Here is a 23,229-nt window from a genome sequence, read left to right on the forward strand (position 1 = left end):
TCGTTAAAATGTTTGTGTATACTAAAAGGTATAGAAAAAGAACAAAGCCCAAAGTTAGTACAAAGAAGGGAATGATAAAGATCAGAATGGAAATAAAATAGAGACTAAAAAACAATAAAGAACAATGAGACTAAAAGCTGCTTCTTTGAAAAGACAAACAAAACTGATAAACCTTTAGCCAGACTAATCAAGTATATTAGAGAGAGAGGACTCAAATAAAATCAGAAATGAAGGAGGAGAAGATACAACTGCCACTACAGAAATACAAAAAAATTACAAGATTACTACAATAAAATTACATGCCAACAGATTGGATAGCCTAGAAGAAATGAATAAACATGATTTTCCCCAAGGGCACCTGGGTGGCATTGGGCTCTGTGCTTGACACAGAGTCTGCTTGAGGTTCTCTCTCCCTCTCTCTCTACCCCTCCCACTCATGCGCGCTCTCTCTCTGTCTCTAAAATAAAGAATTTTTTTTTTAAGCAACGTATGAACTTCCCAGATTGAATCAGGAAGAAATAGAAAATATGAACAGACTAATAACTAGAAACAAAATTGAATTGGTAATCAAAAATCCTTCCAGGACCAGATGGCTTCACAGGTGAATTCTGCCAAACATAAAGAACAGTTAATACCTTTCCTTTTCAAACAATTCCAAAAAAATTCATTCTGTGAGACTAGCATTACCATGATACTGAAGCCTGACAAAGTCATTACAAAAAAAGAACATTACAGACCATTATTCTGGATGAACATAGATGTAGAAGTCCTCAACTGCGTATTAGCAAACTGAATTCAACAATACATTAAAAGGAAAAAAAAAAAACAATACATTAAAAGGTTCATTCGCTAAAATCTGAGATTTATTTTAGGGTTGCAAGGATGGTTCAATAGCCACAAGTTAGTTAATGGGATACACCAGGGTGATTAACAAACTAAAAGATAAAAATCATATGATCATCTCAATAGATGTAGAAAAAGCACTTGATGAAATTCAGCATCTATTCATGATTAAAAACTCTCAACAAAATGGGTATAGAGAGAACATACCTCAACATACTAAAGGTTATATATGATAAACCCACAGATAATGTTGTATTCAATGGTGGAAAGCTGAAAACTTTTCTGCTAAGATCAGAAACAGGACAAGCAAAAAAAAAAAAAAAAGAAAGAAAAAAAAAAGAAACAGGACAAGCATGTCCACTCTCACCACTTTTATTCAACATAGTACTGGAAATTCTAGTTATAGGCATCAGAGAAGACAAAGATGTAAAAGTCCTCCAAACTGGTAAGGAAGAAGTAAAATTCACTATTTGCTGTTGACATAATATATAGAAAATCCTAAAGACTCCACCAAAAAAACTATTAGAATAAATGAATTCAGTAATACTTAAGGACACAAAATCAATAAACAGAAATGCTGTGTTTCTGTATAAATATTGCTAATGAAATACCAGAGAGAAATTTTTAAAAATCTCATTTACAGTTGCATTAAAAGAATAAAATACCTAGGAATAAATTTAACCAAAGAGGTGTGAATGATCTAAATTCCAAAAACTATAAAGACATAGGTGAAACAAATCAAAGATGGCACAAATAAGTGGAAAGTTATACCAAGCTCATGGATTAGAAGAATAAATACTGTTCAAACCACCCAAAGCAATCTACATATTTGGTGTAATCTGTATCAAAATACCATAGTACTTTTCACAGAACTAGAAAAAAAATCCTGAAATTTGTATTGAACCACAAAATACCCTGAATAGCCAAAGCAATCTTGAGAAAGAACAAAGCTGGAGAAACAAAGCTTAAAATCCCAGATTTCAAGATATACTGTAGGCTGTAGTAATCAAAACAGTATCATACAGGCACAGAAATAGACACATGGATCGATAGAATGGAATATAGACCCCAGAAGTAAACCCACACTTATATGGTCAATTAATCTGTGACAAAAAAAAAGCAAGACTATAGAGTGGGAAAAGACAGTATATTCAATAAATCTTGTTGGGGAAATTGGATAGCTACATGCAAAAGAATGAAAATAGGGATGCCTTGGTGGCTCAGGGGTTGAGTATACAACCTTTGTCTCAGGGCGTGATTCCAGAGTCCTGGGATCGAGTCCCACATTGGGCTCCCTACATGGAGCCTGCTTCTCCCTCTGCCTGTGTCTCTGCCTCTCTCTCTCTCCCTCCCTCCCTCTCTCTCTCTCTCTCTCTCTCTCTCTCTGTGTGTGTCTCCTGAATAAATAAATAAAATATTAAAAAAAAAAAAAAGAATGGGGCAGCCCCGGTGGCTCAGCGGTTTAGCGCCGCCTTCAGCCCAGGGCGTGATCCTGGAGACTGGGGTTCGAGTCCCACATCGGCTCCCTGCATGGAGCCTGCTTCTCCCTCTGTCTGTCTGTCTGTCTCTCCCTCTCATGAATAAACAAATAAAGTTAAAAAAAAATGAAAATAGACCACTTGCTTATACCATACACAAAAATAAATTCAAAATAGACTAAAAACCTAAGTGTTAAGACCTGGAACCATAAAACTCTCAGTGGGAAATATAGGTAGTAATCTCTTGGACATCAGCCTTAGCAATGTTTTTCTGGATTTGTCTCTCCAGGCAAGGGCAACAAAAGCAAAAATAAAAAAGGGACTATGTCAGGCTGAAAAGCTTTGGCACAGCATGGTGAAGGAAACCATCGACAGAACAAAAAGGCGATGTACTGAATGAGAAGATATTTGGAAATGATATATCTGATAAGGGCTTAATATCCAAAATAAAGAGCTCATACATCTCAAGACTTTAACAAATTTGGGGTGGCTCAGTCAGGCTCACTGCTCAGTGGGAAGTGTGCTTCTTCTGCCCCTCCACACTGCTCATGCTCTCTCTCAGATAAATTTTTTTTAAAGCAAGGAGCCTGATGCAGGGCTCAATCCCAGCATCCTAAAAACACGACCTGAGCTAAAAGGCCAGATGCTTAACTGACTGAGCCACCCAGGTGCCCAAATAAATAAAATCTATTAAAGAAAATTTTAAAATCCCATATTATCCATTTAGAAAATGAATAGACATTTTTCCAAGGAGGACACATAGATGGCCAAAAGATATATGAAAAGGTGCTCAACATCACTGTTCATCAGGGAAATGCAAATCAAAACCTCCATGAGGTATTACGTTATGGCAGTCAGAATGGCTAATATAAAAAAGACAGAAAGTAACAAGTATTGGTGACAATGTGGAGGAAAGGAAATGCTCATTCTCATAATGGAGGTATAGCCATTATGGGAAACAGTATGGAGGTTCTTTAAAAAACTAAAAAAAATAGAAGTATTGTATGATCCAGCAATTCAACTAATGGGTATTTATCCAAGGAAAATAAAAACACTTGAAAAGATATATACACATTTATGTTTATTGCAACATTATTTACAATAGCCGAAGTATGGAAGAAACATAGGAATCCATCATTAGATGAATGGATGGTGAAGACGTGCCATATATATATATATATATATATATCTCACAGAATATTACTTAGCTGTGTAAAAGAATGAAGGCTTGCTGTTCACAACATGGATTGACCTAGATGCTAAGTTAGATAAGTTAGAGAAAGATAAATACCATATGATTTTACTTAGTTTGAACAAAGCAAATGAACAGACAACAAAAAGAAATAGACTTGTAAATATAGGGAACAAACGTGGTTGTCAGAGGGGAGAAGGATGTGATCAGCATTTCATAATGTATGCAATTGTTGAGTCACTGTGTTGTATGTCTGAAGCTAATATGCCAAGTATAATTCAATTGAAAAAAATGAGTAAAAGATTGATTGTGGTATTAAAGGCTGAAGATGATTCTGGGCTACAGCACAGTTGTGACAGTAGTTTTGACCTCAAAACACCTTCAGGCCCTCTTGGTCTGTCTTTTGTTTTTTGTACACTTTTGTTTCCCAAGAGGAACCTCAAGTTATTATAGATAGAATACAAACTTATTTTTCTAACTCTTGAAAAGTACTGTTCTCCCTCTCTGGGGTGATAGATGTGACCAGGTAAAGTTCCTAGGTCTCTCTTCTACTTGTACTTTCCATGCCAGTTACAGTATGTAGAGGTAGCTGATTCTCTGGTTTGAGTTTTGCAGACATTCCAGAACATCAGGAGCCCCACCATTTTGTTCTTCAAATACAGTGTTGCAACTCATTCCTCTCAGACCTTGCAGTGCCAAGGTGGCTTTTCATTATACTTTGCAAATGTTCCTAGGTTCTGGATGTTTCCATCTTACCTCACACTTCCTCCTTTCATTCTAATGTTACTACCGTGATGGGGGATGGGTGGGAGGAGAGCCTCACATAGGACAGCCTAGGATGCCCAGCTTACTTTCTTTGTCTCTTGGCCATTGGACATTGAAGGAAGCTGATACTTTATGGTGTACTGGAATGCATTTCCAAATACCCTAGTGCTGTAGCTTTTTTATTTTCCTTTAACAGTTGAGGGAACTTGGGGCCCAGAGAAGTGGATTAACTTGTCTATTGATGGTAAAGATGGGAAGATGGCAAAGACTAGAGGTGATTGGGGACTCAGCCTCCACAAGGGGCACTGGCAGTGTCCAGCTAGAGGCTTCATAGCTCCTATTGCAGGATCCCCAACTAGGTACTGTTAGGAATGCTCTCCTTTGTCCTGAAAAATCAAATTCCTGGGATCGTACAAGGGGACAGCCTGTAAGTGTGTGCATGTATATGTGTGGACACACATTTGTCCTCCCTTTGAATGGCATGAATATAAGAAATATTTTACTCTCCTCTTTGATCCCAGTTAGAGGAGACATTGGTGTGGTACTGGAGTTCAGGTTCTTAACAGTTGCTATTATACTTAACAGTTATACTTAACAGTTGCTATTCAGCTGGGGCCGACTGATACATGTAGAAATGTGGACTCAGTATTTTCAAAATAATCTAGAAATCTATTTTTAAAATGTGACATCCTCAAATATTAAATCTTGGAAAAATTCTTTCATTAATATTTTGTGGATACAATTTGACCTAAAAAACATGTCTCTAGACCTCTCTGGGTGAAACCTCTGGGTTTCAACATGAAACATGAAACTATCTACTTTGTCCTTTCCCCTACATGCCATGAGCGCGTATAATTTCTTTAGAAATGACAGCGCTTAGATTCTTCATTGGAAACAAATGATATTCAATAAATAGGTACCAAATAGAAAGAAACACAAAAAATGGCTGAGAAATTTTTTTAAGGTAAAAAATTTTCTGAAAATTTCTGAAAATTCATTTCAGAGAAATGAAAGACTAGAACTAATTACAGCAGTTTTCAATGAGATCTTTTCAATAAAATTGCCTTTGTGATTTTTGCCTTTGAATTTTATGAGGAATTGCAAATTATATTTTTACAAAGAGTTATAGATGGCAAAAATCTATCTTTAAATTCTTATGACCTTTTTTCATGATTCAAGAAATGTTTGTTTTTGTAGATAGAGGGGTGCCATCTAATGGTGGTTCAAGAAATCTTTGTTTAGACACATGATCCTTATATTTCTAAGAAGCAAAAAGGCAATAGTGTCTTAGTTTTCCTTGACAGAGATACCTTTAATACTCTTCGTTGGAATCTGTGTGCACACATCTTCACTGATTTTATTGCTTCTGAATTTGCCTCATAGGATTTAGAGTAGTGAATCTTTCATTTGGTGCTTTGCCAAAGTAGGATACAGAGAGCACAATTGAAATCCATAATCTTCTGGAGCCCCACATGCTCTAAAGTTGAAGCTTCTGCACATTGTTCTTCCTGTTTTCTTGATGAGCGTTTGTAATTCAAAAATGAGCAGCTTGAATGGCTTTTGTGATCTAGTTGATGACTCAAGCACATGGGACTGTATGGTCTCATGGAAAATGTCAAGCTTAAATATTTTGGAAATAGAGAAATCAGGAGTGAACATACATTATTTAAAAGATTTTACGTCTCAAGCATTTGCTTACCTGATATGTGTTTAGTAACATGTTACTTTTCTTGGAAGTTTTGGTTCAGGCTGTACAATTGTTTACTCAAATGGTTTTGTGGAACCAGCATCCTATGCAGGTGCCAAGGTGATTTGTTCTGTGCCCTTTCCCACATATGTTTAAAATTTCAAATTTTCATTTTGGTCTTTTATTCTTAACCATATTCAGATAAACAGATCGATGTATTCAGCATATCCAATCATCCTTTCAGTCTCTTAAGCATATGCAGATAATCAAGAATTACCAGATGTTTGTAGAAATATTATATAGAAGATCCATCCCAGATTAAATAACAAAGCAGCTTAGAGGTAACAGGGACTATAAAAAGAAAAGAAAACTGAAAAAAAATTAGTACTTTCTGAGAGACAAAAGAAGGTATTTGTTGAATGGAAAAAGAATAGGATACCATTAAATTCTTGTAAATTGAAAACAATAGCATAAATAAAATTGGTAGAGGAAATTTAATGATGAATTAAATTCTCAGGGCAAAAATCAAAGATTTGGAAATTAGCATAAAGGTTTAAAAAATGAGAGGGCCAGTCCCAAGATACTAAGATCAAATAGCAAGCGTTTTAGGGGTTTTAGGATGAAAGAGCAGTGAAAATGGAAGGGGGGAGGATTCATTGAAGAATAAGGAAATTTTCCATTTGTGAAAGTTGAATGTCAGAAGGGGGCCGACTGAGTGCTCAAATGGGCAAAAATAAGTCTATTTCAAGAACAATCCTGTGAAATTTTATAACACTGTGGACAAAGAGAAGAACCTTCCAGAGGGAGGACAAAACAAACACATACAATATTTCATAATCAAAATTATTTTGGATTCTATACCCAATGAAAGTGTTAAATGGAAGATTAAAATACAATAATTTCTAACATACAAGATATAAAAGTGTTGTTTCTACACACCCATTCTTAGGAAGTTTCTGGAGAATATTCTCCATCAAAACAAAGGAATAAACCAAGTAAACCAGGAAAGAAGGAAACATGGAATAAGCAAACAGATCAAAGGGAAAGAATAAGAGGGAATCCCAGGATGATTCTTGTGTTCCACGTGTAGAGGTCAAGAAGTCCTGATGAATGTAGGCTTGACAATGTATGGTCTAGGAAAAGTGCAAGTTGTCAGACTTGTGTCTTTTTCCCTAGAAGGTGATTTGATGGGTATAGTAAAAGTCAGTAGACACAGTCATTTAATTAATGAGATCTACAATGGTGATGGAGTGTAGTTAGACAATTATATGTGTTTCCATCATGAATGTCAACATCAAACTGTCATATCTATTTCTCTATCAACCACCATCTTGAGAAAATGTGCTGATTCCTGTAGTCTGTATGCAGAAGAAAACAAAATCTGTCGCAAGAATTTTCTCCTATAGACATACAGCTTAATATATGCATAGAGTCTCTCTTGTGAAAGACAGATGAAGTTGATAATTGTAATTGACTCTGAGTAGGAGAAGCATATGGCTGGTACAGGCTGGTGTGAGGGAGACTTACTTTTTAATATTGTGCCACTGTATATATGTTAAAGATGAATAAAATAAAATATATTACTTAAAAATTTTAAATGAATTTTAAAACAATGGTAATAAGCTTTATGGGTAGTCCCAATAACTATAGAGACTATCTCCTTTTTTATTTAAAAATATCTAGTTTTTCCTGTATTTATATCATCAGCTTACTTTTTTTTAAAGCTTTTATTATTCATGAGAGAGAGGCAGACATATAGGCAGAGGGAGAAGTAGGCTCCCTGGAGGATCCCCATGCGGGACTTGATCCCGGGCCCCAGGATCATGCCCTGAGTCAAAGGCAGGTGCTCAACCGCTGAGCCATCCAGGCATCCCTCATCAGCTTACTTTTTATTGAAGGCTGCAAATTTGGGCAGCCTGGGTGCTTCTCCCTCTGCCTGTGTCTCTGCCTCTCTCTCTCTCATGAATAAATAAATAAAATCTTAAAAAAAAGTTTTAAAAAAAAGAAAGCTGCAAATTTAAATTCTGTTTTGGTATGGAAGAAGGAAACCATCAATTTTTTGTAGTACTCACCCATATTAATAACACAAGAATTCTTAGAAGCTGAATAATTTATGATATGAGTGATGAAACTTCTCTTGTTCCGTAAGAGTAACTCTATAGCCTTAGAATGCCCGTTAGTAAATGTAATAGAATTGAAGTAATTCTAAACTAGAAAACCTTTCTCCATTAGGATCATATTTTCAGTATCAGTTACCTGGTGGTCGCACTGTGGGAAGATGCTTGCTATGGCATTGACAAGGCAACACTGAAACAAAGGGTCAGTGCATCCCTTCAATTCTGCACTAATAATGTTTGTCATTTCACCATATCCAGTCACTCACAGGGGTTGTACAGTTTATTCTGAAACTTAAAAAGACAAAGTTAACTTTATTTATTTATTTATTTATTTATTTATTTATTTATTTATTTATTTGGTGGGGGAAGGAGGAAGGAGCAGAGGGGGAGAGAAAGAATCTTAAGCAGCCTCTACCCCTAGCATGGAGTCCATGGTGGGACTCTGTCTCACAACCCTGAGTTCAGGACCTGAGCCAAAATCAAGAGAGGTTTCACCCATCCAGCCACCCGGGTGCTTTGACAGGATTAACTTTTAAATTGACCAAAGGTTTTGTATGAAAGCTGATTACTGCAAAATCACTCAAATTAACTTTTTAATATATGTTTTTCTTTTTTTTTAAATGTATGTTTTTTTTTATATTGTCATCTGTTGGGTGCTGATTCTCATTTATTTTATTCTATTCCTTATTCTATTCTGTTCCTATAGACTTACTGAAACTTAAAATAGTAGGCTATTCACATTTACTCAGAATATGCTATATGTGCTACCTTTCCTAAGGTACCCAGTAATAAGAGGCAAGACAGGAGGAAGATAATACCCTTGATAACCAGAATTTAGAATTCTGTGATTAGTATGACATATTGTGTTGGAGGATATTATTTTATAAATGACATTTAATATGTTGTGTGCTAAGTAACCCAAGTGGAGATTCAAGTTAGTGAATACTAAATTTCCAAAGAGAAGGAAGAGCTAGGCATTCAGGAAAAAAAAAAAAAAAAAAAAAAAAAAAAAAAAAAAACAAGAGAAAGGAATTAACTCCATGCAAATTTAAAGAAGCATTGGGGTTCCTTGTGACAATCAGAGTGAATCAACTTATCCAGAACACTGGGTCAGTGTGGTGTATTCCTGTCCTACTTTGTTTTATTGTGAAGACATCTTTGGTTTGTCTGCATGTCCTGGATTTCCTTACTAGGCATGTTAGTTTTGAGGAGGAAGGGAAAATATAGATAGTGATAGTAATTGCATGGAAGCAGGAAAGATAGGGACCAGGAAAGCTAGTATGGTATCCTTTCATAAAAGTTTAGAAAGATTAAGACTGTTGAATATTGGAATGGAGGAGGAAGGATCTTCCACTTGGTATATTCCGACATGGGTTCATAGTGTCACAGATTGGAGATTAATGGATAAATATTGATGTTGAAAGTGACAGAAACTTCATTCTAAGCTGGCGGCTGAAAAAAATGTAATTTATTGCCTCAGTGACTGAAAAGGCCAGGGTAAAGCTGGATTCAGAAAGCTGAGCTTGATTATCAAGACTTGGCTCCTTTCCACCTCTTGGCTCTGTCTTTGGCTGTGTTGGCTTCATTTCCAGGCTTTGGAGGAAATTGGCCCCAATCAAAATGATCTCAAATCCAGTAGTAGAGGGAATCTGCATCCTTAGCCCAAGCGAGAATTTCAGAATTGTCTTTTGGGCTTTGGTTGGTCTGATCTGAGGCATACGCCCATCACTGTGAATATCGTGGAGCCAAGAACCATATTTTATGGATGTTTATATCCTCCGCGGTGAGCCCAGGGTGCTGCACAATGTATAGTAGTAGGTGCTCGCTATACAAACGTCATACTACATTTTAATGTGCTCTTCTGAAAGCAACCAATTTGTATTGTAGGAATTATTCTAATACATTCCTGATTTTAATTTTGAAATATTTTTTGCAGAATTAGATGACTTGTTGGATAGGCTGAATGCAACTACTAGAATCTAAAAACTGAGGACTTTGTTCCTAGATCAGGATTCTATCAAAACTTCATAGTAAAATTCAGGAAACAAGCAAGAAAACAACAGATATCTCATATTGTTTTAGTATGATAAGAAATCTGTTCAGAGATGAGAGATCTGTTGGTAGGAACAGGTTTCATTCCCTTTGACTCATAGTGAGCAAGTGTGAGGAGAACATAGATGATAGTTGAAAAGAAGAGGGTTTGAATACTGGAACATCATGCCACTGCAGAGCAGCAGAATGCTTTAATAATGCTAAAATTATTTTTTTACAATTGTGACAGAATATGAATATTAACTAACTTTAAACACATGTTGTTTGAAATTCATTTCATAGAGAAGTTTAAAATAGGTGATCTGATAGGTTATGTAAAACTTTTCTTAAATCTAGTAAGAGAAAAGTGACCTGAAATAGACAGACTTACCTGTTGTGTCAGCTGCTAATGTCTTGTCTTCAGTTTAATAAAAGGATTTCCACAGACTAGATTTTTAGTATGATAGAGGAAAATGTACCTAGTTACTCTAAAAAAGAAACCGGCATTGGTGTAATTATGTCTGTCTTCTAATGGGAACTTCACTTTCAAAGCTTTTTCTTCATCTTGTAGTCTCTATTGAATGCCAACTTTGCCTCAACAACTTTTCTTACAAGTTGAAAAGATGAAAGCAGGGGAGATTCAATTATCAATGATGTCACAGAATTTGAGGCATTTCCAATCATGCTTGTTTGTTCATTTCACATAATCTCAAAATTCACTGATGTGCACCAATTTAAAATGAATTTACTGACTTAACCACAAGATCTTGGAGCTCTAATTGCCTGGGAAACTGCAAGAATGCACCACTTGAGTTCATTGGTCCTGACATTAAAAGATGCTGTTAAATATTTGAAGTAGTCAAGAGAACTGTAGTTTGTGTTAAATAAATGTAATGTTTATTAGAATAGTATAATGTGAAGACTTTTAGGAGACTTGTAATTATACAGCTTTATGGTAGTTTAGGTTATTGTGCATGAGTTTAAAATATTTGACAGGTTGATTTGATAGTTTGGAAACATGTAGCATAAACAGTCCACCAAATTTTTTAAGATAGAGACATCTAATTTGTAGGAATAGAGACAGTATAGTGTGGTTATGGGGTAGAGTCTGAAAATGAACTGCTGATCCACTTGAATCTTCAAATCCTGCCTGGTCACCTCCTTAGCTAGGTAGCACCGCATGTGTTCACTGACCTCTCTGTGCCTTAGTTCCCTCAGCTATAATTGGGATTAATGTCACTAGTGTCTTCTTCACAGGGATATTGTGAAGGTTAAATGTGTTGTTATTATATAAAGTATCTACAACATCAGTACTTCTGCATTAGTTATTCTGATTACTTTCTATAGTAATATAGGTCTTTGCAGTTCTTCTTCAGGATATATGGAATCTTAGAATATAATATAGTAATATATAAAAAAATATATTTAAGGAAGTCTGTAGTAAGTCCAAGCATACTCCATTGAAAAATTCAGTAATTACATCAGAGAGATGCACATGCGGCCTGTCGTGCATCCACTCCAGAACACACTCCTCCCACTCTTACACTCTAGGACAGTGTATGTCAAAGTGTATCTCAAGGATCCGTTACATTAGAATCAGTAGGGCTGTCTGTTGAATGTAGATTCCTGGGCCTCAACCTAAATACCCTGGATTAGAATTTCTGAGTGTGTGAGTTACCATTTTAACCAACATTTGAGTTGATTCTTTCGCAGAACAAATTTTGAGAACCTATTTCATGATTCCCCCTTGTCAACCTGTAATTCACTTCCACTCTTTCTCACTTCAGGTGTCTTCTTATTTCTCTCAAAATTCTGTCACATGTCACATTCAAGGAATTTTTTCTTTGAGATTCACAACAGACCAAAGTTGATCTTTTCCTTCCACATCAAGCTCACTGCCTCCTCACCCCTCCATTCTGTATTCTCTTTTTCATGCCTAGTTCATTTCTTTCCCACTATTTGTCATAAGTGAGGTGTGAAATCATTCTGGCTTTAGAATTCCACAGAAGATCTTCACTTGTCTTTGGTGGCCCAGAGCTGTTCCTAATCTCCTGCCTCAGGCTTTGCCATTTTCCTTCCCTTTCTCTCATTTTTTTTTTTTTATTAACTTTCTTTTGGTTAAGGTTCCTACCTTAGATGTCAGGGAAGAGACACCGGTTTTATTTCTCCTCCCAAGTCCCTTATCTCCATTGCAAGTGAACATTCTTAGAGAGAAGGCACAGGAGTACAAAATGCCTTAGTCCTCCAGGATCTCTGTCCCTGTTGGCCTGTTTCTCCTTCCTGGACTCCATCTGACCTCTGCATCCCTCTCTTTGGATTTTGCAGCCATAAATACGTGAGACATCATTAAGCAATCCCAGATTGCATTGTCTGAATATACTTGACTGAGAAAATTGCATTTAAACTAAAATATATCAAGGTTTGGTGGTTTCTAAATAAAGCCATGTGTAGCTAGGTGGAAGTACCACATACATGAAAGTTTTATTATTTCTTGACCAAGGTAAAGATTAATAGGAAGCATTTTGGCTCATAGAGTGCATAATGCAACTCTCCTTTAAAACACATGAACTTGTTATGTTCGTGTGACTGATCACATAATCCATTGGAATCTTAATGATCCGTGAGATCAATTGTTCACATTTTTAGAGGAACATCTACATTACAAAACAACACTGCTTTCAAGAGTCCACTGCACTGTTGTGCTTTTGAAAACACTTGAATTACACAGTGCTGAAAGTAGGAACACTATTGATGAGTCATAAACACACACATTCTAGTTAAGAAGGAAACAGAAGTTATGGAAAAGAAGGAAATACACACTTTGCCAAATTTGCTTATTTTTAAAACAACATAGACATTTTCTAAAGAAATGATATTAGTATTTTAGCTAATAAAATGGGAGAAATTTAAGTCCTGGAAATTTATGTTGAAAGCATTAGCATTTCTTGCAATAACTAAAACATTTTTAAAAACATTGTCAAGACAAATTTCAGGAAAAGATAGACACAACCAAGAAATCAATTTATTAATAAAGTTTTAGCTTCAGCTGCTTTTATATACCACTTTTAAGAATTCTCTCATATTTGTGTGATCATCAAATAAAAAGACAAAGAAGCCCCATTAGGATTATTGATCCCATTTGAATTTTTTAGCTTTAGCTGCATTTTACAGTTTTATTTGGGGGAAATATGGGCTTTAATTCCATTTCCAAAAGTACTGCTTTATGTCTTTCTTAGAATAAATTAAAGGGTCAAAAAATTTTTAAATGCTAATTTAATAAATATGTTTAAGGCTACTGATAACTATTATCTTGATATGTAAGTTAAAGAACAAAAAGTAGTTACGAATTGAAAAAAGAACCACAGAAGAGATTGTAATTTTTAACTTATTTCTTTGATCACACATTTAAGTTGGACGCTTAATATTTGATTTATTTATGTCTTTGTTGCTTTCTGTCTAGCTCTTCACTCTGTGTTTATACCTGTAGGTAACACAGTCTAAAGAAAATATATTAGATATGTTTTGTGAACAAAGCTTTTTTTTTTTTTTTTTTTCTCATAGGGATGCCCTCTGCATCTTTACTAGTAAATCTCCTGTCAGCTTTATTCATCCCTTTTGTGTTTGGAGAGACAGAAATAAGGTTTGCTGGACAAACAAAATTTGTAGTTAATGAAACAAGTACAACAGTTATTCGTCTTGTCATCGAAAGAATAGGAGAGCCGGCAAATGTCACTGCGATTGTATCGGTAAGAAATGATGTAGCTCTATTCTTACTGAAGTAGATGATATGAAATTTTTTAGTTTCAATGACAGAAATTTTTTTTAACTGTTTGAGATTCTGAGTAGTTTCATTATGATAAATTATTTGCAGTTACACTATTCCACTTATATTTCGTATAGATTTTATACAGTGCCCCAAGGTAGTATATGTACTTGACAATAGTATTTAAAGATATAGACTGATTATTTTTAAATGTTCATATATTTATTTTAAAACAGATAAAAAACAAAGGTATCACTAAGCATTTCTAAGTAAAAGAAAATTTGAGTAATTTGAATTCAAGTCAATATCTCTGCTCAGATATTTATCTGATATTTATTTCAGTGGTTTAGGGAAAATAAATAAAATATTTAAAAGCAGAAAAATGGCAAATTAAAAATGAATTTCGTCAGAGAGCTTGGGAGAAATGAAGTACATTAACTTAAGTAGAAGTTAGGCATGGTTTGTTAAACTATCAAGCTATCTCGCACACAGTTTAGTCACTGGATGGATTATGTATGCATATATTTGTGTTTAACCTGAAAGTAATGTCATATGACCACTAAGAATATTGCACTAGTTGAGGCCCAAAGTACTCAAAATTTTCTTTCAAAAGTAGGTTTGAAGCAATAGGTTAAATTAGCACATCGAGAAACATTGCAAAAAGAGATAAAGGAGAAAAACAACCTATGAAATAAATCCAGTTTTATAATTTTGTGCATTGCTTTTAGTTTTTAATTTATGACATGCGTATATATTTACTGAATTCATTTGAACTTGAGTATACATTGTACTTGGTAGTCTTTTATGCATAATTTTGATTGTATCATAGGAATGTTCTGGGGTTGCCCTGTCATTTTCACAGCTTCTCTGGATGGTGACATCATCATTTCCCAATCATTTTCACCTGTTTTTCATTGAGGTTGCTTCCAATATTTGCTGCTATAAATGCTACTTTGATGAAAGTGTTAAAATATGTATCAATTTTTGCATATTTTTGATTGTTAAGTCATGTTTTGGGTTGGATTACTCTGTTTTATTTGTTTCAGTGGCTCTTGATAGTTAATGCTTTTCTAAAAGTCTGCTATTTTCTATGTTTCTACAAGTTCCTTAAAAATACTCTTAACACCTTGATTGGATATCTCAAGTATTTAAGCTTTATTTTTATAAACTAGACATTGACTATAATTTTTCTATACATGTTCTTCATTTTTTATTTTTACTAAATCATAGTTTTTTTCCTAGTAGCTAAGTTCATTTTGAGTTGGTTGGCAAAACAAATCTCATTTAGATCTGCACAAGAAGTTGCTTCTTTATGATTTCATGATTATTGTTCCCTTGAAAATCTTATTAGCAATGTCTGTGTTACAGAATGAGGTCTTAAAATGTTAAGGAAAAGTTTATTGGTGACTAATAATTTGGAATGCTAAAGGAATTGGGTCTTTATTTGAGTTACGGGAAAATATAAATAAAATTTCAGTTGAAAGTTTTGGAAAAATCATTTCTTTGAAATCCATAGGGTAAATAATTGATTTTCCTGATATATTTTGGCAGGCTATTTCCACCTCTTCTTTGGGAGCATTTTAGCTACAATTTATTTTCTTGTGAGTTCTTCTGTTATCCACTTCAGACCAAGAGGCAGGGAAAAAAATTCACATCCTTACTTTGCTATATACTTATTACTTTTCTGTGTAATGATTTCTTTACCTTCCAGAGCATAAGCAAATATTTTTTGTTTCAAATCATTTTTAATAATGTTTTTTGAGGATATTTTTATCAGTTAAATATTTGTTTTGTTTTTTTTAAAGATTTATTTATTTTATTTTATTTTATTTTTTTGATAGACACAGAGAGAGAGAGAGAGGCAGAGACACAGGCAGAGGGAGAAGCAGGCTCCATGCACCGGGAGCCTGATGTGGGATTCGATCCCGGGTCTCCAGGATCGTGCTCTGGGCCAAAGGCAGGCGCCAAACCACTGCGCCACCCAGGGATCCCTATTTGTTTTGTTTTTGCACATCCTATCTATAAACATCAGTGTGAGTTGATGATTCCTGTTTTTTGTGTTGATCGCTCCAATTAGTATCAGTTTTGCTTGTCCTAACACTATGTTATAAGAACTATCTATATTTTGCGTTTGATAGCTGTATGGAGATGACACTGGTGACTTTTTTGATACATATGCTGCGGCGTTTATCCCTGTTGGAGAAACAAACAGGACAGTGTACATAGCAGTGTGTGATGACGACTTACCAGAGCCTGATGAAACTTTTATTTTTCACTTAACATTACAGGTAAGTCCTTCTTGCCCCTCCCACCCACCTGTAACTCATAGAAACCTTGCAGTGCTTAAAAATATGTTTCTCTGGAGATAAGCCCATCTAGAGACTGGAGGTGGTTTTCATAGAACTCAGAACTGACAACCTCTTGGCAGTTCCACGGTCTGGTTATTATTCCTCAGACAATCTTGTTTAGAAGATTCTACAGTTAGTTTTTGGATCCACTCAGCTTATTTAGGAATTGCCGTGACAGATGCTCCAGAAAACCTGTCTTCCATTCGGCCCTTTTCTCTTTTATCCCTCCCCTGCTACCAGATGCACAAAGAATGACCGAGACTTCTGAGTTCAAAGGAAAGGGATACAAAAAGCAGGCGTGAAAGTGGGAGGTCCCTGCGCCTTAGAATCATTTTGGACTGCCCCTGGGAAAAATGGTTGAATAGCCTAAGGTTTAAATTGTCCTTTATGGTTTGATCTATTAGGTTGAGGTAATGCCTGCTAACACTGCTCTAGTTAATTTTTCTGAGTGGCATTGAGAATTTTTTTTTAAATGATTATGTCAATATAAGTAAAATTTTTGTGAAAATGATACTTGAAAAATAATCCCGTTTTGCTTTTATATATTACTTCTTTGCATATTCCTTTATGGTTCTATTGCATATCAAGAGAAATGTTAAAGAAATGTTTTCCCGTATTGATTAGAAAAGATAGTTTATGTATTTTATTTTTTATTATTTTTTAAATATTTATTTATTCATGAAAGACAGAGAGACAGAGAGAGGCAGAGACACAGGCAGAGGGAGAAGCAGGCTGCTCGCAGGGAGCCTAATGTGGGTCTTGATCCTGGGACTCCAGGATCACGCCCTGGGCCGAAGGCAGGCGCTAAACCACTGAGCCACCCAGGGATCCCCTAGAAAAAATATCTTAATATTTCAGCTTTAATTTGGTTCTATGCTTTATAGAATAAATCTTAAATTTTAGGACCTTTTGTAGTATAAGAAAAAAATCATATTTGAATAGAATTTCATACTGCTTACTTCTCTGTTAGTAATGCTTACTTCTCTGGCTAGTAATGACGTTAGAGTAATTATGTCATTACTAGCCAGTGATTACTTATCCATTATAATGATTTATATTTTAATAGCCAGTGATTAATGTTTTTTAAAACTTTTTGGAAAGTTTTTATTTGGACCTTTTTTACCATGTTAACTTAGTTTGAATATATTTTCTTAATCTGCATTAAAAGTGTGCTTGAATTTTTACGTATATTCTAAACAATTACATAAAGAGAGAAACTTTTAAAATGATTCTCTGGGCGCCTGAGTGGCTCAGTTGGTTGAGCAGTTGAGCATCTGCCTTCAGCTCAGGTCATGATATTATGAGATTGAGTCCCACATCAGGTTCCTTGCACAATCACTGAAGTCTTCTCTCTCTCCAAAATAAATAAATGAATCTTTTTTTTAAAAAAAGACTCTCTGTTCCTCATATTTTTAATTTCATTAACTTATTTTTGGGCTTTTATTTTAGAAACCTCCAGCAAATGTGAAGCTTGGATGGCCAAGGACTGTGACTGTGACAATATTATCAAATGACAATGCATTTGGAATTATTTCATTTAATATGGTATGATTACAATTTGATTAGTCTTGTGGTTGCTAGATGATAATTATTTAATTTTTTGGCTATTTTTCATGATGTCACCTGGTATCACCCTGCCATTTGGTATTTAAATAAAATTCACTCGATCTCTATCCATGTCCCACATTCTATAGACTATTCATTTGTTCTGCCTAGGATTTCTTTAGATCAAGGAGGCCTATGTGAGCCTGGCCATCTCTTGTCCTAATCTGATGATCATTCCACCTGACTCATTCGTTACCTCCTTTGGTGGTCTCTAACTTGGATGTTGTCTTAGCCATTCCGCCTGCTGTAACAATTCTGTAGGCGGGTGGCTTAAAAACAACAGAAATATCTGTCTCACAGTTCTGGAGGCTGAGAAGTCCAAGATCAAAGGTGCTGGCAGATTCTATGTCTGGTAAAGGCCTGCTTTCTGGATGTTGTCTTCTTACTATGCTTTCATAGGACAGGAGGGGCAGAGGAGCTCTCCGGGGCTTAAGGACACTAATCCCATTTCTGAGAACGAGAACTTTGCCATCACGACCTAATCATCTCCACAAGGCCAAACCTCCTAGGATTTGAACATGACTTTGGGGTGGTGTGGGGAGGGGCACAGACATTAAGTCTGCAGCAGATTCTATAGTTCCTTTTGCTTGATTTCCTTAGCTGCCACTTAAAATATTGTTTGTCAGCCTCCTCTGAAAGTTGGGAGACAAGAAAAACTTATTGGAAGAGTGCTGGAAAAACCTATAGTAAACTTAGAATTGAATAGAATGAAGATATTATAGTTCTTAAAAATTCTGTAGTCAATCCATACCCTGAGACTTTTCTCACTTATTAATATTTCTTAAAGGATGAAACTCCTTATCATCCCCCTTAGTTTTGCTCAGCAATTCATTTTTTTTCTCCTTGATCATTGTATTCCTGTATCCCTGGCCAGTATGTTCAGAGAGTTTTATCTTTAGAAACAAATACTCAAAACAGATTCCCCCTTGAGAGAAATTGTTTCCAGCTCTTAAAACAAAATTTATCTTGGATACAATTGGATTTTGCCACTAAGTTTTAGACTACAATAACCTTCCTGATACTGAGTCTTTTTGAATCATGTTACTAATTATCATTACTAAAAGATGATGTGAAACTCCCCAGCTTTTTATTTATTTTCCAATTTAGATTGCTGCTACAATTGCTGTATTATATGTCATTTTCTTACCTTAAATTATCTTTGAAACAAGGAAGGCTGTAGAGAAATACGATCTTTTAATTGCAGTATCTTTATTAAAAAAGATGTGGATAATGTCAATATAGTAGACATTTTGTGACCTCCATTATATTGTCATTTACAAAATTAATTAAATTAATTAATCAGTCATTTCTATTTAAATGATAGGGAAACACTAGTTAATTATGAAGCAGGCTCCCTTAATTGCTTAATTTTTCTCCTACTGTCTTTCTTCTATATTCACTCCCAACTTATTACCCCTAACCTCATACTGACTTGTTTAAAGGTTTCATTTCTTTTCTTTTTTTAAATTTCTTTTCTTTTGCTCTCCCTTCCTCCCTCCCTACTTCATTCCCTGCTTACTTCCTTTCTTCTTCCTTTTGACATACTACTTTTTAGCCTCTGGGGATGATCCTGGTCTCTAGCATTGGTCGCAGGTCCCTGACTATTCCAGGCAGCCCAGACTGGCCACCTGACCCATGTGGTAAAAATTAAACAGAGTAACTGTTGAGCTCACACTAGTTGCAAAATAGGCTGACTTTGGTTCCTGGCCTGGATAATAATTATGTTGATGATGAAGATAACACTGATTATGTTTGATGTCTTTGGGACAGGCATTCCTATCCCTGTTTATGGAGAGGGACACTGAGACTTGGTGTCACCATGGAGAGATGGTCACTGCCGCCCTAGCTAGCATGCACCTGGCTTCTTCTCACTTCCTCTCTAGGCCTGGTTTCAGGCAGCCAAACACATTTCAGCATTTGAAGTCCTGACTTCTTTCCTTCAGTGATCATGTCTTGAAAATCTTTAGCAGTTCTTTGCTTTTCATTGTCAAGCGGACCAAGGAGGAGGACATAGTGGATTAGAGCAAAGCCTTTTGGTGGAGCTCCCAGTGGGTGGTCCCAATGAGCTGCTCTGGTGTGGAGACACAACTTGGTTTTGGGACATCCGGGGCCCTTGTGAGCATTTGAATTTCTCATCTTTCAGCTAGATGACCTTTAAGATCCTTCAGCAAAGCAGCTAGCTAATGAATGGTAGAACCAGGGCAGGAACTTGCATCTTTTGCCCGACTAGTTTTATGTTCCCTTTATACTATTATTTTGAACCTTTCAAGCATTTTTATTAGCTGCAGTTTATTAATGCTGGGAATGCTACCACATTCTTAGTGTACCATGTAGATTAATTTGTCTACATAAATACAGTATTTCTAAGGTAACAGTTTGTACCACTTCTACCTCTGGTTGATGAGTGCCTGATTGTCTTTGCTCTTCCCAATAGCCTGTTTCAGTCACAGTGAGTGAGCCCAGGGGCAGAAATGAATCTGTGCCTCTTACTCTCATCAGAGAAAAAGGGACTTATGGAATGGTCACTGTGACTTTTGAGGTAAGTATACTCTGAAATTACTTTAAATGGTAAGACTTCAGAGTTTGTATCAGGTGGCCGTAACTTAAAAAATTAAGGTCTTTTGTATAATAAGCATGGCCCTTAATAAAAATGAAATAAAAGTAAATATTATCTGATAAATTTTATGGTTAATAAAAAATGTTTTGCTTACTGCTCACATACAGTTTACTATCATGAAACACAGTGTATCATTTTATATACAAGGACGGTAATAAACCACAACATAAAATAATAGTAATGTTAATCCTGTAAAATTCATAAACCTTTATGATAGGGACTCCTGGGTGGCTCAGGGGTTGAGCATCTGCCTTTGACTCAGGGCATGATCCCAGGGTCCTGGGATTGAGTCCCACATCGGGCACCCTGTGGGGAGCCTGCTTCTTCTTCTGAGTATATCTCTGCTCTCACTCTGCCTCTCTCATGAATAAATAAATAAAATATTTTTTTAAAAAAATCTTTATGATAAACCTTTTCAAGGAATAAATTTTAAAAATGCCCATGGATTACTTAGGCTTATGTAAAATTATTTGATGTCTAGTCTTCCCCCATTTACATTCCCCATTTAAAAAAATACTCAAATGGATGCTGTTAAGAGCAGTCACACTTCACCATGGAGGTCCATAGATGTTAACAGCATTTGACATGAGTAAGATACCATGTCAAGAGTTTTTTTGTGCCTGTGGAGACTTCCATCATAGAATGGTTATGTTAATTTTATAAAAAAATAAAATGTCATAAGAGAGTAATTCATGAAAAACATTGTAACTCTAATTAAATATGCGGTAGTCTTGCAAGTTCTACAAAGGAAGCCTTAAGGAATGTTTCATGTACTTAAAAATATGTGCTTAGGCAGTATATTTTTGAAAATGCATTGAATACATGTGGGAAGAATTGGAAAAAAAATTGGCTGTGGAAAGGATAAATAAAATCACAAATTCGGAATGTTATTTTATGGATGTCTAGAGTCATTTTCCTGAGTCTTGAGCCTTTGTTTTATAGAAATAATTACAACTAACATTTACTAAGCACTTAATGTTGCCATATACTGTTTTAAGTGCTTTACACTGATTCTTAGTGCACATAAAACCAGTGTCTCTTCCCAGAGCCCCGTCTCCCTCATGCCCTTCTTAATTTTTTCTCCATAATACTTATCATCATCTGAAAAATACATATTTATTTGTCATTTTTCCCTTTCATTAAATGTAAGGTCCTTGTGGGTAGGGAGCTTGCTTGTTCCCTGCTATAGCCTTAGCACATGAAAAGGATCAAGCACAGAGTACTTTTCAAAAGGAATGATTTTATTGCAGCTTCACATCTAGCCTGTGAAGTGGCTGCTACTATGCCTATTTTGAGGATGAGGAAAGTGCCGCTCAGAGTTTTTTAATATCTTGCCTGATGTTACACAGTCAGTAGTGGTACTACCATTTGATTATATTACTTAAGAGAATTTACCAATTTTGAGTACCTTCCTCTTAAGAAAAGATAGATTTTTTTCCCCTCAGGTTTAATATAATGGCTGAGAAAAAAAGAAAGCTCTAGGAAACCATGTAGTTTAATGTGATTATAGTCAAGATCTATAACTATTTTATAGGCCTTGACTGTTAACTAGAAGAGCAGACTCACATACGGTTTTCTATAATTCTTCTGGCAAAAGGTTTTTTTTTTTAAGATTTTATTTACTTATTCATTAGAGACATACACACAGAGACAGAGGCAGAGACACAGGCAGAGGGAGAAGCAGGCTCCATGCAGGGAACCCAACGCGGGACTCGATCCCGGGTCTCCAGGATCACGCCCCGGGCTGAAGCCGGCGCTAAACTGCTGAGCCACCCGAGCTGCCCTGGCAAAAGGTTTTTAAGTAAACTTCAGATTTTTGTTAGTCGAAGTCACAGCAATGCTTTCATACTCTTGTGAAAATTTTGTGTTTATTGATGGCACTGTGTGTTTCTTTGCAGGTAGAGGGTGGCCCAAATCCACCTGAAGAAGATTTGAGCCCAGTTAAAGGAAACATCACCTTTCCCCCTGGCAGAGCAACAGTAGTATATAACTTGACAGTACTTGATGATGAGGTGAGATAATGTTAAATGCTTCAGTGGAACAGGGACCGTGCCTGTAGTACAGGCATGTTAGAGAACATTATGTCAAGTATTAAATTGTATTCAGTATTTGAAATTATTCAAGAACATAGTCCTATGTAAAGTTAGCATATTGTACTAACTAGTTAGTATATACTTTAGATATAAATAGCGATTTTGGAATCTATTTGGTTAATATTTGCCTGATTTATTTTATATTAAACTGTATATCTAAAAGCTGATGAACCTGAATATAATTGGCAACCACATTTAATACTAAGACTTGAGCATTTTATAAACCTTGATAATTGATTTTTGTTAGTGATTTCAGCTTTGAGCTGAGGTAGAGCTATACCTATCCTTATGCTGGATAGATTTTACTACAATTTACTATGATTTTACTATAAAAACAAAAAAAAATTCTGTAATTGGTATTCTTTTGTTTGGATATTTTAAATGTTCGTCTTCATGGGAAGGCTTTAGTTTTTTACATTTCTCATTGAAGTTACCAAGGGTTGAGATACATGACACAGCTCAACTAAGAAGAAAATGGATTTGAACAATAATGTGCAAAGATATCTCTTGTGAACTAAATGAGAGAAAACATAACTTTTCTATGAAATAATCTTGGTAGTATCAGAAAAAAAGAGATAATAACATAGCTGGGAATTTATAACCATCTCTCTATCTTCCTATAAAAAAATCATAAAGACACATCACAACAAATCCCCAGGGAAGAAAAACAAATGAATTAGAAGACATTAT

The 23,229-nt window shown here is 35.5% G+C and overlaps 1 protein-coding gene across 1 annotated transcript in view; it reads left to right on the plus strand.

Moving 5' to 3' along the window:
* Window positions 1-23,229, plus strand: part of ADGRV1 (adhesion G protein-coupled receptor V1) — a 522,964-nt gene that overhangs the window by 22,232 nt on the left and 477,503 nt on the right. The window contains exons 2-6 of the mRNA XM_055312783.1: window positions 13,675-13,859; window positions 16,015-16,164; window positions 17,674-17,769; window positions 20,264-20,368; window positions 22,345-22,458. Of these exons, the coding sequence (XP_055168758.1) occupies window positions 13,675-13,859; window positions 16,015-16,164; window positions 17,674-17,769; window positions 20,264-20,368; window positions 22,345-22,458 (650 nt within the window). The remainder of the gene's footprint in view (window positions 1-13,674; window positions 13,860-16,014; window positions 16,165-17,673; window positions 17,770-20,263; window positions 20,369-22,344; window positions 22,459-23,229) is intronic.

The sequence above is a fragment of the Nyctereutes procyonoides genome, unplaced genomic scaffold (assembly GCF_905146905.1).
Source record: "Nyctereutes procyonoides isolate TBG_1078 unplaced genomic scaffold, NYPRO_anot_genome, whole genome shotgun sequence".
Classification (NCBI taxonomy): domain Eukaryota; kingdom Metazoa; phylum Chordata; class Mammalia; order Carnivora; family Canidae; genus Nyctereutes; species Nyctereutes procyonoides.